Source organism: Aotus nancymaae, unplaced genomic scaffold, assembly GCF_030222135.1.
Source record: "Aotus nancymaae isolate 86718 unplaced genomic scaffold, 86718_ANA_hifiasm-v0.15.2.pri h1tg000058l, whole genome shotgun sequence".
Classification (NCBI taxonomy): domain Eukaryota; kingdom Metazoa; phylum Chordata; class Mammalia; order Primates; family Aotidae; genus Aotus; species Aotus nancymaae.
Window position 1 is genome coordinate 25,989,182 of NW_026988472.1, and position 18,986 is coordinate 26,008,167.

The following is an 18,986-nucleotide window of genomic DNA, read 5'->3' on the forward strand; positions in this document are numbered from 1 at the left end:
TCAAATATCAATTACTAAATGTAAGAACATTATTATTGAAAGTATGAATAACCATATCATCCAGCATCATAGGGGAGGTTTATTACTCAGTTCTAGATCAGTTCATACAGACATATAAGTTACGCATTGCAAAATTCCAGTATGCTATTCACATAGGTTACAACATACATGGAACCTCCTTGAGTTGTTCAAAATAGAAGCTCTGAATTCATGATTATTTTGTATTTGTGCTAATGTATTCATCTTTTGTGACTCTGATTATCTTACAGTATTCTGTATTATTAATTATGCATTTATAATGTAAATGATAGATATCTGATCAATGTGAAAAGCCATGGACTTTGACTCCGAAAATCTATATTAAGTCAATTTCTGTCACTTAATAGCTTTATTCCTTCTCAGCTTTTATTTATGTATAAAGTAATAAATTACATCCAGATTCAGATGACATAATTAAAACAACCTTATGAATAGTAAGGCACTAATAATTGTTATATATTTTATAATAATAATACAATTAATTGTTTTAATAGTTATTATGTTAAAGAAAATACATGCTACTATAAAATATTAGCATATAATTTATGGAAGACATATTTTTCTTATATTAAAGACATAGAGGTAAGGGAGGACAACTAGCAAAGATGTTTATATGTTGAAGCTCACATTTACTGTTATTTACACAGTAGATACATAACATTTTGCACATAATGTCACGGTTTTTGTGCTGCCTTCAATGCTTACCTAAAAATTGCTCCTTTTCCATATAATTGAAAAGAATAAAAATTTTGTTCTACTACCTATTTTTCACTTGAAAGCCTGTGGATTAAATCACTTCAAAAAAACCTCATATTGAGCTTTTGGCAGAGGATTTTGGGTTTGTTTCAAAGACATCTGAAAGTATGCTTTCACCTGACTCATTTACTCTGCTTTCTGACAGAAGGTATGCATGCACATGTAGGAAAAATAAGTGGAATTGCAAATAACGTCATTTACTTTAAGGAATAGATGTATATATTACTGATAAATAGATGTATTGCCAAATCTTCCTCCAGAAAGTCATTTAAGATGGTTTAATTTTGATTATTTGAAACATTCTATTTCTTTCTAAATTGTTTTGGAAGGGCTAGTATTAATTTTATGGAAGTAAAGATTCAAAGGAGGCTAGAATAGGTTTGAAAATTATTACTATCTGTTTGTATTTATTCACCCTTGTCAACAAAGGAAATACTTCCATATTGTAGCTAAGATTTATTGTATACCATATGAATAATGTTAATATTAACCATATATATAGTAGCTTGTGGGAATAACACAATTAAATAAGAAAAATGTATTTTGGAATGCTAAATAAAATTTCTCATCTAAGATGACAGTTTGAAATTTATTCATTGTTATTTCTCATATTGATTAAAGAAATCTACTTATAGATTAATATCATGATTTAAAGATAAACAGATATTTTTAGTGCATGCATATATTTGTTGTGAGAAAGTGATTTCTTATTGTATGTCATGTTTTTAAGAGAAGCAATGGAGATTTACTACTGAAAAAAATATGAGAGCAAATAAAGTTACTTTGTAAAAGGCATTTTAATAACAGTTCTTTTGATCCAAGTAAATAAAATATGAAATTATCAATTTTAAATATCTCTCAGGTGTTCATTTACTGAACATTAACTGATATGGTTACATTTATAGTAATTAAAAAATGGTCTTTGGTTTGGAGAAAAACATTTTAATATATCAAGATTGATGGTTTTTCTGTCCATTTGACTTAATACTAATTTCCAGATTATGGAAAAAAAGATCATCTGTAGAAGCATGAATTCTGTGAAGTTGTTTTTTAATAATTTTTTCTCCCTAATCCCTTAGTATAAATCCTTGAGGATTTTTCCTTTGAGTATTTATATGTAAGCCATGAAGAGTACCATTTGCATTTTTATTTGAAATTTTCTGACTTTTAGATGAAAATAGGTCCTAGAAATTTTAGAGTTGTAGAATCTCCCCTCCCTTAAAGCATTCACGTATTTGTCAAATGTATTTTCTGAGTTCTTAATTTGTTCAGACAGTGTGCTAAGTTCTGGGAAGCAAAGATAACTAAACTGTGCTCCTGCTCATCAGGAAACCTCTTCCATAGAGGGAGAAGGCCCATGTTAGAGTATGTAGATGCTGCAAAGGATGGAATAATCATTTCTACATGGCTGGGGAGATAGTACGGGAAAAGGCTCAGAAAGAGTTACCAGAGTAAATGACAGCTGAGAGTTTGTTTTAATTATACTGGAGTATCTAGTCATAACTGAGGAATAAATACTATTACTCAGATGAGACTGTTTTTCTGTAATCATACAGTGTACGGGTTTGGTCATATTAATTATATATATATATATATATATATATATTTTTTTTTTTTTTTTACTTTTTTGAGACAGGATCTTGCTCTGTCACCCAGCCTGGAGTGCAGTGCCATGATCTCGGCTCACTGCAACCTCCACCTCCCAGGTTCAAATGATTCTCCTCCCTCAGCCTCCCAAGTAGCTGGGATTGCAGGCACATGCCATCAGGCCTGGCTAACTTTTGTATTTTCAGTAGAAATGGAGTTTTGCCATGTTGGCCTGGCTGGTCTCAGACTCCTGGCCTCACGTGATCTGCCCTCCTTGGCCTCCCAAAGTGTTGGGATTACAGCTGTGAGCCACCGTGCCCGTCCGTTTTTCAGATATAATTTTAATTTGAATGCCCCAAGCCAACATCACTTATGTTTAATTCAATTTATCAATGATGTAATACTAAATGTAAATTAACACTAACATATAATAATGGAAATTTACTTTGGTTGTAAAATATGAATTACATTTAAAGTTGCTTCTTAACTTTTGCTTTTTATTTTGCATTTTAGATGAAAGAGAAGATGTTCAAAAGAAAACATTCACAAAATGGATAAATGCACAATTTTCTAAGGTAAGAATGGTTTGTTAATTTAAAGACGTAATATAAGTTGTGAAATTTTTGAAATGGACCATGTACCTGTGTATCTTAAAAATCCGTGTTATTTTTCTCACAGTGTCATTTTATTTTAGCTGTGTAAATCTGGGGTTATAATGTTGACTCTTATTTAAGGAGTAAGCAGCAGAAGATATGACAAAGATACATTATTTAATTTTATAAAATGTATATCTTTGATTCTTCTTGACAATGTGAGTTCTTTAATGACATGAGTCATCAGAATATTATAGGTGTAATCTTCTATCAAGTAGCTGGAATGTTACACAGAAGAAGAAGATATAAGGGACTTTTGTTGCGAAAATTATCATTTTTTTTGTCCCTCTTGGTCTTTACCAAGTTCAAGAAAAACAATATAATTGCCTTGGGTGTATTCAGCCCCTGTAATTTAGAGCATATTTCAAATAATTGAAAACAATAAGCTCCTCTTGTTTTTCTGCAGGCATCAATCCATACTCTTAATATTTACTTATTTTGCAAATACAACTCAATTTTTAATCAATAGCACAACTCTAGATAATTATAGGTGAACACAGAGTAAGATATTGTTACCTTGAAAACTAGTATTAGGAATGCGATATATGGAGGTTTATCGGGATGTCAAGGTTTAAAAGTCTTGCATTTTAATTATTATTCTGGATTTGGGTAAATCAATCAAATGTTTGGTGAGTCAGTTTTCTTATGTTTCCATCATGAATGTTTGTGTATGTCTATACTGACTGCTTACTTGATACATCAAATCTAGATAATGGAAAGTAAAGCTAATAAAATATGGTCCTTAAACCCAAGGCTTTAAGAGTGGCATAGTTGTGATAATGGATAGTCTGTTTCTTATTGTAATGATTTAAAGAGTTACTAAAAGTGAAAATTCCTAGTCCAATACCTGATACTCTTAATAGCTATGAATTACTCAATCTATGGGTCTGATTTTGAAAAAATCATGATAATGGATCCAAAACAATCTACTAGGAGATGTAATCTCAAAAGTTCTCCCTTTTCTATGACAAAAGTTTATAGAGTATCATGCATTCTTTGTGGTATTTTTTAGCAGAATGTTGCCATGTTGTCTTTAATATAACTTACTGAATTTTAATTAATAAAAGTTCATTTTATTCACTGGCTGAATTAATAATAAATTTCTATTAGAGACATAAACCAAAACATATATTTTAAAAATGTTTTTTAAATCCTCAGCTTTTTTAGCCAAGTGAAATAAAATATAACACAAATATAGAAGAATAAATAAAAAACTCAGGATATTTAGGATAGGTATTCATAATTCTCAGAATATTTACCAGATGGGTATATATAGTTTAATTGCTGTATATACTGGCATAACTGACATTTTAAAGTTTTGGAATTCTGAAGCAGACAAGAGATGTATTTTCAAACAAGCATACAGACAAATCAGAATTGTGAAGAAATTTTCTGAAATAATAAATGTCATAATACTCTGAATCTTTGACTTGAACCAGAGTAATTTTTATAAAGTGAATAAACATGACAAGCACTGTGTATCCTCATTCCAGCAAATTGAAATAGATCTTCACTCTGTACATTAACTTATCACAACTCACCTGTTAATATACAAATCAAACTTGATATCTAATCCATCCTCTATTAATATATTGTTAGCACTGCCTTAGAGCAATTAGGTATTTTTTTTTCTGTCCTTATGAATGCCCATATCTTAAAACTGAAAATATTCAGATATATTAATACATTTACTGTTTTTCTCCCAAATATTTGCATCCTCTAGTTCACCTTCCACTTTTCATTTATATTATAAATATCTTCCCTAAGTCTGTTATAATTGCATCAGGAGAGTCACCATTCTTTCAAGTACAGAAATTTTATTATCAAGCATATCCTAGGTGCCAGAAATACAAATAAAAGTTTACAAAGACAAAGGAGAAAACTTATTTAAAGGTAAAATGTATATGTAAGTGTGTGCTAGCTTCTAATTTTGAGAACCTGAAAAGAATCTTTTTCATATTTTCTTACTATTTTCTGTCAAAACTTAGGTAAATGACTACATTATTTTGGATATTTTTGAAGATGATAGGAATTTAGAAGAAGCTAGTTGATTCAGTTTAAGCCACTTGGTGATACCAAAACATAAACATAATTGTGATATATGTCATTTGGCAGTTTATTGCATCACTGCATGCCTTTCAGCAGAATTCTAGCCCCGTAGGATACACAGATGAGTTGAAGTGGAATCTCTTGATCTCATGGAACCTGCACAGTAATTTGGGAGTTTTTGGTTAATTGCTAAGTGGAATAGAAATGAGTGGGCTTAGTGTGGGTGGTCTGAGAAAGCAGCAATCTGAGCTAGAGGGAATCTGATAACTTTTATGAAGAAAGCTCTAAAATGTGAGCCCATCAAAGGCAGGAATGTATTATCTTCTTTATAATCTCAATTTTTATTACTAGTGCATTACATAAATATAATAAATACACTAGGTCAGTAGTACAAATCATTAAATCTATGCTAAATTTAGAAAAAGAAGAAAAGCTGAGTGGAAAAGTTGTGCTGAAGAAGACTTAAAAAAAAGGCAATGAAAAATTATCTGTCTGTGTGGTAAATTAGACACAGACACATATTCAAACAACTATAAAAATGCCTCCCTAATAAACCTTCTAATTCATATTCATTTTTATAGTTGTATTAATGTGTGTCTGTGTCTAATTTACCACACAGACAGATAATAATTTTTCATTGCCTTTTATATACACATTTACATAATATTTATAAATTACAGAGAGACAACAAAGTATTTCCTTGTTATTTTGTAAAGCTACGGAAGGGGTATTTTAAGGAAATAAATGCAATTAAATATATCCTTGTTGTGGCTTCATTTGAAGTCAAATGTGTCTTTGGAGTAAATCTAACTGATTTTTCACTTTCCCAGTACCATTTTAAAAATAAGCCCTATCTCTTTTTAAAATAAGTCTTCTATTAATCTTCAATTCCAAACAATTTTACTAGAATGTGATTTATCACATCTATTATATAGAGACAAGTGAACAACATTTATCTCCACATAAACACAAAACCATTTCTAGATAAGATTAATTCAGGATAAATATTCCTTCCATGTAATTTATTGATATGTTATAATCCTTTAAGAAGCCTAGTGTATACTCTATGGCAAATATAATTTGCATTATAAAAATCTTACTCGTTCACACAGGCTTATTAAAGGAAAGTACAGTTTAGAAATAATGACCAAAAATAATTTTGTCATAAAATGTGCTTGATGTTTGTGTTTGAGAAAAAATTTTATGGCAAAAATAGTTACTACTAGATCAATTGAGAGATATAAACTTTCTCCCTATGATATGATGGTTTTGAACCTATATCAAATTTAGTGATCATCATTATTTCTGTACTGAACTATTCTAAGTTTTTTCCAACATAGTATGCATATTTGACTTAAATGAAGTAGAAATGTATAATTAATTTTGTCGAATGTCTTCACAAGAGTCCATGATATGATAGCGTTCCTGGACCAAACTTAGGGTTGGGCTGCTTATTCTTATGGCCCAATAACGAGATGCAGATGAACTGGGAAAGGAGGAGGTTTTCTTTCTGTAACTGGTTATAGGGAGAAGGCCTGGAAATTATACCCAGACTAACTAAAAATTACAAAGTTTTTCAGAGTTTACATGCCTTCTCAGCTATATATCTAAGTGTAAATGTGCATTCATCTAAAGACATAAGTGATTAACTTCTTCTAATCTATAACTAACATCTGAGTCCTGAAGACCTTCCTCTGGAGCCTCAGTAAGTTTACTTAATCTACATGGGTCCAGGTGCTGATTACCTGTATCTTATCTCCTGCTAAGTCATGGAGGTTGGGGGCGTTCCTTCAGACCCCCAATAAACTTGTTTATGGAGGCCTGGGGAGTTTCTTCAGACCCCCAATTAAACTTTTTTTAATCCTAAAAGGACCCTCTTAGGAATTCCTTCATTATCTTGCCATGCTTCAAGACCCAATAAAGGCCTGGGCAAAACTCTTGTTGGGCTTTTGTTACCTTCCAGCCTTTGTATAAGGGCACTGGCTCTATCAGCTTCTAATACTTAACTTCACCACTCACTCTGTGTTAGTGAGACCTGGCCTGCCACCATAGTTCATTTATCTCTTCATTGCTGCAACATAAGTGTCCACATTAAAAAGCCAGGACTCACCCTCTTTGGACAACATCATGTGATAAAATAAATTGATATGACATACTTTTTTCAAGATTTATTTTTAGTTTACCTTCTAGCCAGCATAATGAGCATGATGTAGTGTAAAATAACACTAAACTTGTGAGTCAGTAAAGCAGGCTTTCTTTTTTTTAACGTTTATTTTAAGTTCAGGAGTACATATGTAGTTTTGTTACATAGGTAAACTTGTGTCATGGGGATTTGTTGTACAGATTACTTCATCACCCAGGTATAAAGCCTAGTACCCATTAGTTATTTTTCCTGATCTCCTCCCTCCTCCAACCCTCCACCCTCCAATTAGACCCACTGTCTGTTATTCCCCACTATGTATCCATGTGTTCTCATCAATTAGCTTCCACTCAAAAAAGAACATGCAGTACTTGGTTTTCTGTTCATGTGTGAGTTTGCTGAGGATAATGGCTTCCAGCTCCATCCATGTCCCCGCAAAGGACATGATTTCATTTATTCATATGGCTACACAGTATTCCATGATATAGATGTACCACATTTTCTTTATCCAGTCTATCATTGATGGGCATGTGGGTTGATTCCATGTCTTTGTGATTGTAAATAGTGCTGCAATTAACATATGTATGAACATGTCTTTATAATAGAATGATTTATAGTTCTTTGAGTATATACCCAGTAATGGGATTGCTGGGTTGAGGGGCAGTTCTGTTTTTAGCACTTTGAGGAATCATTACACTGACTTCCACATTGGTTGAACTGATTTACTCTTTTACCAACAGTGTATAAGTATTCCATTTTCTCCATCACCCCACCAGCATGTTATTTTTTGGTAAAGTAGGCTTCTTTACACTATTCTGTGCCTTAGGAGAAAACATGATATCCATATTTTATTTGAAAAGAAAGGTAAATATAAAATTGAAATTCTATAAGTCTTATTTTACTTATATGTTCATGCCTACTTGTAATAAAACATTTATTGAAAGGGCATTATAAATAGTAAATTATATGAACATAAAATATTCCTATTATTGTCATTACATATTTTCTGAATTGAAGGAATCATATATTTGTGCATTTTTTTCTACTGAATCTCTCCTTATTTACTTCTGTTATTTTCCATGCTGTCATCTGGTCTTCTTGAGAACATGACATTTTAGTTGTAATCATTGTGTTCCTAACTCCATAATTTCATGATGCTATTGAAATGAGCATGAATTTTAAGTTCTCCTGAATAATATCCTAAAGAGTATTTTCCAGCTTGGATTCATTCTTTCTGTCACATTTAGATACACCTATCAAACGTAGATTAGGTCTTTTCACATAATCCCATATTTCTTGGAGGCTTTGTTCATTTCTTTTTACTCTTTTTTCTCTGATCTTGCCTTCTCATTTTATTTCATTGAGTTGATCTTCAATCTCTGAAATCCTTTCTTCTGCTTGGTCGATTTGGATATTGAAACTTGTGTATGCTTCGCGAAGTTCTCGTGTTGTGTTTTTCAGCTCCATCAATTCATTTATGTTCTTCTCTAAGCTATTTATTCTCGTTTGCATTTTGTCAAACCTTTTTTCAAGGTTCTTAGTTTCTTTGCATTGGGTTAGATCATGATCTTTTAGCTCAGAGAATTTTGTTATTATCTACATTCTGAAGCCTGTTTCTGTCAATTCATCAGACTCATTCTCTATCCAGCATTGTTCCCTAGCTGGTGAGGAGTTGTGATCGCTTCAAGGAGAGAGGCATTCTTTTTTGGGTATTTTCATCATTTTTTCGCTGGTTTCTTCCCATCTTTGTGGATTTGTCTAGCTGTCGTCTTTGTGGTTGGGGACTTTCGGATGGGGTCTCTGAGTGGATGTCCTTCTTGTTGATGATGAAGTTATTTCTTTCTGTTTCTTAGTTTTCCTTCTAACAGTCAGTCCCCTCTGCTGTAGGACTGCTGAGGTCCACTCCAGGCCCTGCTTGCCTGGGGATCACCTGCAGCAGCTGCAGAACAGTAAGGGTTGTTGCCAGTTTCTTCTTCTGTTATCTTTGTCCCAGAAGGATACCCTCCAGATGTCAGCCTGAGCTCTCCTTTATGAGGTGACTCTTTGGTTATACGGGGGTCAGGGAGCTGCTTGAGGAGACAATCTGTCCCTTATAGGAGCTCAAGTGCTGAGCTGTGAGCTCTGTTTTTCTGTTCAGAGCTGCTGGGCAGGTATGTGTAAGTCTACTTCAGTGGAACTCATAACCATCTTTTTTTCCCAGGTGCCCTGTCCCGGGAAGGTGGGGCTTTATTTATAAGTTCCTGATGTGCTGCTGCCTTTTTTCAGGGATGCCCTGCCCAGTGAGGAGGTAGCCTAGTCACAGTCTGCCAGCAGAGGCATTGCTGAGCTGCTGTGGGCTCTGCCCAGCTGCTATGTGAACTTCCTTGCAGTTTTGTTTATAGGGGTATAGTTAGAACTGCCTTGGTAATGGCGGTCTGCCTCAGTAATGGTGGACTGTCTCTGTAATGGCAGAGTATCTCTGTAATGGCGGACTGCCTCAGTAATGGTGGACTGCCTCGGTAATGGTGGACTGCCTCGGTAATGGTGGATTACTTCGATAATGGTGGACTGCCTCAATAATGGCGGACTGCCTCTGTAGTGGTTGGACTGCCTCGGTAATGGCGGATGCCCTTCCCCCTACAGATCTGGACTGTCCCGGGTCCAGCTGTGCTTGCGGTGAAACTCTCAATCCAGAACGTTTCCTATTGCTGGTCTTTGTGGGAGTGGGACCAGCCAAGCCAGATCACCTGGCTCCCTGACTGAACCCCCTTTTTTTCAGTTTAAGGGGCAACTCTGTCTCCCAGGCATTCCAGTCACCAGTTGAAATGGTGCCCGGATTTGTGTGAGTTTTTGTGTGGAGACCCACTGTGCCAGCTGAAACAGCTGTGCTGGAGACTCATGGAGCATTTCTGCTGGGGAATCTCCTGGTCTGTGGTCAGTAAAAATTCATTTAGAAATGCAGTGATCACTCACCCTCTGCGTTTTCACTGGGAACTGCAATCCAGAGCTGTTCCTATTTGGCCATCTTGGATCATCCTTAGTACCTTGCTTCTTAAACAAGGAGGTAACCAAAAGATGAATGAATAGGCAATGTTATTTCTTTTAAAAATGAATTAGTAAGCTTTTGTGGGTACAACAAGCAGGCTGCTATTTTGTTTCCTTCACAATTTTCTGTAGCAAAATTTGTTAGTATTAAAGTATAATGTTGATACATAGATTTTAAAAGATATAAAAGTAAAGATTTTAAAAGAGAATTAAAAAATTTTTGAGGAAACTATTTTAAATTAAGTAAGATAATAAAGAGAAACAATGCTTAAAATATTAGGAAAAAAGACTTATGAGAAAAGTCAGAAGTATTGGAATTGTCTGGCTAAAGTAGAAAATAAATGATACCTTTCTCATATTAGTTATTTGAATGCTTTGGTTTTGTTTTGCTTTATTTTTTATTCTGTTAGACACTGTCTTTCATATTTTCAACCAGTTCTTTTCTGTATAACATTAGACTGTGTCTAACAATAATATGCAAAGGAAAGAGATTGTAAAGGAACCACCCACATTTTCTCTACAAAAGAAAAGATAGTCTGAGAAATCTGAATGTCTAAAGTCCTTGAACAACAATGGGAAATGGCGGATGGTTTATGAGTGTTTTTCAGTATTAGTGAAAGACTGACAAAAGCATGAGTTTATCAACAGGAAGTATATATAGTCAGACTTACAGACTGAAACCATTCCTAAAGCTGTGTCTGTCCCTGTTTTAGAACTATCACCACCCTCACTGAAGCCCACAATTCACAGACATTGCAAAATCACCACAGTCCCTAAAGGCCAAATAATGAGACAAAGGAGTCCTTTATCATATCATAACTCGGTGTGCCCACTCTTCATAATAGGCAGGACCCAGCACCTGTGGTCCTCAATACAACCATTTAGAAAGCCGCATCGTAGTCACTCCTTTTGCTTGTTCTGGCAGGGACTGAAGTTGAAGCACAAAAATCTTGTCATTAAATTCAGTTCCTATATCATGTTGTTTTCCCCCTTTTGATCATGAAGTCACATGCCCCATCCTCTATCTCAACAGTAGGTGATTATTAGACGAGTACCTGGCACACACTAGATTTATAATAAAAAATATGGAATAATTAATGATAAAGAAATGAGTGGTGGATGTAGTAGAATAGAAAAATATATAGGAATCCTGAGAAGTTTGGCACCACATCCAATAGAAATGTAATGCAAAAAGTTTATATAGTATTTAAATTTCTCAAACCCTCATTTGAAAACTAAGAAGAGGCTGGGTGCAATGGCTCATGCCTGTAATCCCAGCACTTTGGGAGGCTGAGGCGGGTGGATCATGAGGTCTGGAGTTTGAGACCAGTCTGGCCAAAGTGGTGAAACGCTATCTCTACTAAAAATACAAAAATTAGCCAGGCATAGTGGTGGGCACCTGTAATCCCAGCTACTCAGGAGGCTGAAGCAGGAGAATAGCTTGAACCCGGGAGGTGGAGGTTGCAGTGAACCGAGATCACATCATTGACCTCCAGTCTGGGACAGAATGAGACTCCATCTCAAAAAAAAAAATATTAAAAAGAAACAGGTGGAGTAATTTTAATATTTATTTAACCATATGTAAAATAAAATATTATTTCTTCAATAAGTAATGAATATATCAATTAGTATTATATATTGCATTATTTATTGTACTACCTCTTTAAAATCCACTGTGTGTTTTACACTTCCAGCAAATCTCAGCAACACAGAATAGCCACACTTCAGGTGCTCCAAAGCCACATGTGATTAGAGACTACCATATTAGACAGCATAGCTGTAGAGGGATCTTAGAATATTCTGACTAGATCAGGAAGAGACTTTTTTCACCTCTATCGACATCCCATGGGTCAGAACCCAGTTATATGGCTAAACTGAATTGCAAAGGAAACTAGAAAATGTAACTACAGAGGAATCTTTAAGAAACTATTGGTCAGAAAACCTAAGTGTAATGTAGCAGGATATTATCTAAAATCTTAATTTGACACAATTACATATAGTTGATATGAAATGCATAAAATAGAGAAGGATGTACTATTTTTGAAGCCAGGTTCAAAGTGTATATCATGAATACTATTGAATAAAGCAACAGTGTGACGATTCCTCAAGTATCTAGAAATAGAAATAGCATCTGACCCAGCAATCCCATTACTGGGTATATACCCAAAGGATTATAAATCGTTCTATTATAAAGACATGCACACATATGTTCACTGTGGCACTGTTTACAATAGCAAAGGCTTGGAACCAACCTAAATGACCATCAAGGATTGACTGGATAAAGAAAATGTGGCACATACACACCATGGAATACTATGCAGCCATAAAAAAGGATGAGTTCATGTCCTTCACAGGGATATGGATGAAACTGGAACCATCATTCTCAGCAAACTGACGCAGGAACAGAAATCGAAACACCACATGTTCTCACTCATAAGTGGGTGTTGAACAATGAGAACACATGGACACAGGGAGGGGAACATCACACACTGGGGTCTGTTGTGGGGTTGGGGGCTAGGAGAGTGATAGATGGGGGTGGGGAGGGATAACATTAGGAGAAATACCTAATGTAGGTGAAGGGGGGATGGAGGCAGCAAACCACCATGGCATGTGTATACCTATGTAACAATCCTGCAAGATCTGCACATGTACCTCAGAGCTTAAAGTATAATAAAAAATAAATTAATTAAACAATTGTGAATTGAATAATAAATGTATAGTATATGTAAAATCTATTATGTAAACTAAAATATGTTTAGTATAAAAACACTCGTGTTAAAACTCCTTTCAATACTTCAAAGCAGTAAGAAAAAAACACAATATATATATGTATTTATGAATCTTAATAGTCTAGCTTATAAACTGATATGAAATTCCTTATATGATTCCTGTTTCCAAATTGTTTGAACATTATGAAAGAGTAGCCCAGGAAATAATATGGAAAAATGAATGAAAAATCACTTTCAATGAAGTTACATGGGAGAATGATAAAAAGAAAATGTCTTTTTTTTTTTTTCCTTCACTCAACGCATGTGTACATGACACATCAAGTATGCCACAATGGATCTGTGCTCAAGTCAAATGCACAGAACAGAAACAGAAATTGGCCAGAAGACATCTGTGACTCAACAGTTTTGCTTTTCTGCATTGGTCATCAATGTATAAACATGTTAAATTTACCATGTTACATTTAGGTAACAATCCCTACATAATCATGTAAGGACATTCATGGCCAACTGAAAAGGAAGCCTTCAAAGCAGGATTGTCCAATCTTTTGGTTCCCTGGGCCACACTGAGAGAAGAATTGTCCTGGGCCACACATAATACACACTAATGATAGCTGATGAGCTAAAAAAAAATCACAAACATATCTCATAATGTTTTAAGAAAGTTTACAAATTTCTGTTGGGCTGCATTCAAAGCCATCCTGGGCCCCATGCAGCCCATAGGCTGAGGCTTGGATGAATGCTTTAAAGCTAACATTGTTTTCTCCAAAATTTTCCCTACTGCTATCATGATCAGTTTGTTTCCTCTGAAGTGACTGGTTTTAACTGAGATGTTGTTTTTCATTTGTTTTCTGGTTCTGCATCTATAAATCCTTTGAATAATATTAAGGACACTGTATTTCCAGCGATTTCTGTTTTAAAGGGTCACACTTCAAACTATAACAACATGTCATGTCATTATTGGAAAAGTGTCCTAAAGCTTCCATTATTAGCCTATAAACTATAATCTAGGCAGACTTTGCCCACCATCTTGTATTACCAGCTGTGTGTGCCTAACATTTAACATGTACTCAAGAAATATGAATGTTATTTATTTATTTATTTTTGAGATGAAGTTTCACTCTTGTTGCCCAGACTGGAGTGCAATGGCGTGATCTTGGCTCACTGCAACCTCTGTCTCCCAGGTTCAAACAATTCTCCTGTCTCAGCCTCCCAAGTAGCTGGGATTACAGGCATGTGCCACCATGCTCAGCTAATTTTTGTATTTTTAGTAGAGATGGGGTTTCTCCATGTTGGTCAGGCTGGTCTCAAATTGCTAACCTCAGATGATCCACCCACTTCAGCCTCCCAAAGTGCTGGGATTACAGGTGTGAGCCACCGCACCTGGCCAAGAAATTCTTTACATTGCTCAATTACTGGAGAACATGTTATATGTAGTGATTATTTTTTAAAGTATTATAAAAAGCATTTCAATTGGTTCAAGCATCTCATAAAGTTAATTCAAATACACAGAAAATAAATAAAACAATTAGAATACATATGTAGCATTTGTGTGTGTGTGTATAATATAAACATATATATGCATGTGTGTGTGTGTGTGTGTGAATAGTTTAGAGAACCTTAAAGTAATTAAAATCTGAATGTGGTTAGCTCAAGTCAGGTAAATTTGAGAAAATCTTTACGAAAGCCATTTGCTCACACTAATTACACTCAGGTTAGTTGTATATCAGGTAAACAATTTGTTAAATAAACATTTAAATAAAGCAATTGCATTTCATGGGGGAAGAAAACATGATTTTACCTCTATTTTGTTTGTTTGTTTTGTTTTGTTGTTTTATTTTTGAGACAAGGTCTTACTTTGTTGCCCAGGCTGGAGTGCACTAACGCAATCTTGGCTCACTGCAGCTTTGACTTCCTGGTCTCAAGCCATCCTTGCACTTCGGCCTCCCCAGTATCTTAGCTACAGGCATGCACCATCATGCCTGGCTAATTTATTTATTTTTTTAGTTTTTGGAGAAATGGGGATCTTGCTATGTTGACAAGGCTGGTCTTGAACTCTTGAGCTCAAGTGGTCCTCTAGCCTCAGCCTCCCAAAGAGCTGGGATTACAGGTGTGAGCCACTGCACCTAGCCTCTGCCTTTATTTCTTAACTGGGACTCCTATAACAAAAGAGATATTAACAAGAAAAAACCTATAATGTTTACTAACATACATACCTCATGTATACATGAAAGATATATAAGGAAAAATGAATAAATTTCTCTAACAAAGAACAATACAGTTTTTGAGAAGTTACAAGACAAAGTAAAAGGACCCTGAGTCTCTATGAGTGGCCAATTGTGGGAAGGCAAATATATGGGAAACTAATGGTAGATAAAGGCTAGTTAGGAAAATTTGTTGTGTAGATTCCTCTGGTGCAGTCTCCATGGTGATAAAGATAAAGTTCTTATTGGTGCTCAAACTTTGTCCTTTCTGATAAAGAGGGGAAGATGGACACCTTTGTAAATGTACATACAGCTTTCAGGCAAATAGTGGGAGGGCAGATAACTTTTCTTATATCTGCTTCTTCTGAATTGCCTTCAGCTCAAAATAGTGCTATGTCAAAGTGGCATCTTTTCATGAACATAGAGAGTGGAGTCGTAGTCAATGGAGACTTCAAAAGGTGGGAGCATCTCATGTACCCCAGAAATATATACACCTACAATGTTCCCACAAACACTAAAAATATAAAAATGTTTTAAAAGGTGAGATGGTGGCAGGGGAGTGCAGAGTGAGAAATTACCTATTAGGTACAATGTTCACTATTGGAGTGATGGTTCTATTAAAAGACCAGACTTCACTACTGTACAACATATACGTGTAACAAAACTACACTTTGCCTCCTAAATCTATAAAAATAAAAACAGAAAAAGGCAAATGTACACATAATTTCTTATAGATTAATTAATCTGTTTTATTTTAGTGAGTGAAAATGTTTGACAGAGAAACACCTTTCTATGCTAACCTTGAAAATATATTATTAGAACATGTTTCTTTCTCCATTGGGCCCTATGAGCACAAGTTGAGAAATTCAGCAACAAAAGGCAAATGTGAGCCAGTTATTTATTTATTTATTTATTTATTTATTTATTTATTTATTTATTTATTTTTGACACAGAATCTCACTCTGTCACCTAAGCTGAGTGCAGTGGTGCTATCTTGGCTCACTGCAACCTCGGCCTCCGGGGTTCAAGTGATTCTCCTTCCTCAGACTCCCAAGCAGTGGGGACTACAGGTGTGTACCACATTGCCTGGCTAATTTTATATTTTTAGTAGAGGTTTTGCCATGTTAGCCAGGCTGTTCTCAAACTCCTGACCTCAGGTGACCCGCCCATCTCTGCCTCCCAAAGTGCTGGGATTACAGGCGTGAGCCACCGTGGCCATCAATCCTGCTTTCTTAAAAGTGACATGTTTTGGGAAGGCATATTCAGGTCTTCTACAGTTGGCAGAGCAATCTAAAGTACTTTAATATCCTTATTCATGGTACTTTCAAAAATAGAGTTTGATGCGTCAGGAAACAAGACTAAAACTTTTGTAAATTCAAATGTACTATATCATTTTTTTAAATAATAGGATTTATAAATTTTTTTTTGAAAATTTGTAAATATTTACCATCCATCTTGGATTGAACATTTTTTTCTCATTATTTTATCCAAAAATGTCTATTGGGACCTTTAAAATTTGTATTTTGTGGCACCATCTAAAACATGATTTATGCTTCTCGTCATTATTTAATCGTTGAAACGATACTTTATCATTGCTTAAATCAGTGTGGGTACGTTGAACAAGGTTTGAGAGCTACTCTGTAGGACTGAGTCATTAACCTGTAATTTTACAGTGGATCAAGTACTACGTTTTCATTACTTGGAAAAAAAAATAATGACCTTGCAATTGACTCTTACATTTAATATTTTTATCTCAGCTTTACCACCATTAAATATAACTGTTTGCATTGACCACATAAGAAACCAGAAAAATCACTGGGCCACAGTTTAATCTAATTCAATTTAAATCCAACCTAGATAGCTATAATTGGCAATTTACCATATCAAAGGCCAGAGTTAAATTATACTCAAAACTGTGTTGATTTGGAAGTAGTAAGCCTTAAATTTTCAAATATTATTCTGGGGGTACTAAAGCTCTTTTAGGAGTTTACTATATGGTACCTAATATTTTCAAAGTGTTAAGATGATTTATGAAGTCTACATTATTACCTAAAACAACCAATGTTGTGTTGTACCTACTGTACAAGTCTATGAATAGATCTTATTTCTCTTGGCCGATCTCAGGGTATGGGATCACAGCCTTCTTCAGTGGCAATTTGAAGGCTGTTCCTCAGCAACGATTTCCAGTATTGTATGAAATAATCATACTTACAATACTAACCTCTTACTTCCCAATGCCAAGAGCACTCATCTTCTTTCTATTGAATAAAATGACAGACGTGATCGAAGCAGGGCAGGGCCAAGTCCTGACAGTCAGTAGCATTTCAAATACAGAAAAATTCATAAGAGAAAAATGGACAATGAGGGCTTGCTGTCCATGACTTTTTGTTCCATGAAAAATATGCCTGTTAGCAAAATCACATAACTAGGAATTTTAGATAAAGTTTATATGTACATTGTTTAAAACACAGTGCTTTACACAGCATTTAAAAAGAAAGAAAAAAAATTCCCATTGAACCTAAAAGTCTCTCAAAGATCAAGAACAGAGATGTCATACAAATGACTAGCCTTTACAAGCGTCAGGCATTGTTATAATGGATTTTCATGGGTTCTTTCATTTAATTGTATGTATTTATTTTGGTTTAGTTTGGTTTGATTTTTGAGACAAGATCTCGCTTTGTCACCCAGGCTGGAGTACAGTGGAGTCATTGTGACTCATTGCAGCCTTGACCTCCAAGCCATCCTTCTATCTGAACCCCCCAAGTAGCTGGGACCACAGATGTCTGCCACCATGCTCAGCTAATTTTCATATTTTTTGTAGAGATGGGAGTTCCCTATGTTGCCCATTCTGGTCTCAAACTCCAGAGCTCAGGCGATCTAACTGCTTCAGACTCTCAACGTGCTGGTATGACCCATGGTGACCGGCCTTATTTATTTATTTTTAATGAACAAGGAACAATTGAGTAATTTATGGTATGCAATGTGATATTTCGATCTATGTATATATTGCAGAAAAATTCAATCAAGCTAATCAACATATCTATCGCCTTGCTAACTTACGGTTTTGTGATGAGAATGTTGTAAACTCTTGGTGGGAATGTAAATTAGTATAGTCATTTTGGAAAATAATATAGAGATTCCTCAAAAACCTGAAAATAGAGCTATCACATGATCCAACTTTCCTATTTCTAGATATATATCCAAAGGAATTTTAATTGGTATGTCAAAGATATATATGCGCTGTCAGTTAATTCTTAAAGCAACGTATTGAAATAGACATTGTTAGTATCCTCATTTTATGTATGAGAGAACCAAAGCAAAGAATAGTTAAATAACTTGCCAAACGCTGAACAGAGACAGATTCAGGATTCTTTTTAATGCTTTAAAGGTTCCGGAGTTCATATGATTAAATAATCTGTTGTTTTTTAAAAAAATTGAGGGCTTTCACCTTTTTTAATATTTGTTGTTAGTGGAATTCAGGACATACCATCCCCAAATATGGCACCTTGGCATTTAAGGAAACAGTAGAAATGAGAAAGTCTCTGACCTCCTCCCACCCTTTTCCTCTGAAGTAGATCGTAAAAGAATTATCCCGCCCTCCTCTGAAGTAAGCCATAAGACCCTTCCTGTGTCCCATACCCAAAGGAAAGGAACGTCACACTGGGACACAGAGAAGATTCAACAAACAGGCCTTGCTACATTCCCCTACCCCAACTTTATTGCCAGTAGAGTACAACTTTTTGTTCTTCAATCATATTTCTGCATGATTGTCCACTCTTCATCAAATTTAGCATAAAAATACGCAGGT

At 34.9% G+C, this 18,986-nt stretch overlaps 1 protein-coding gene across 11 annotated transcripts in view; it reads left to right on the forward strand.

Moving 5' to 3' along the window:
* DMD (dystrophin) overlaps nt 1–18,986 on the forward strand; it is a 2,277,745-nt gene that overhangs the window by 329,971 nt on the left and 1,928,788 nt on the right. For all 11 annotated transcript variants that reach the window (XM_064364425.1, XM_064364424.1, XM_064364427.1 and 8 more), the window contains exon 2: nt 2,896–2,957. In XM_064364425.1, the coding sequence (XP_064220495.1) occupies nt 2,896–2,957 (62 nt within the window). The remainder of the gene's footprint in view (nt 1–2,895; nt 2,958–18,986) is intronic.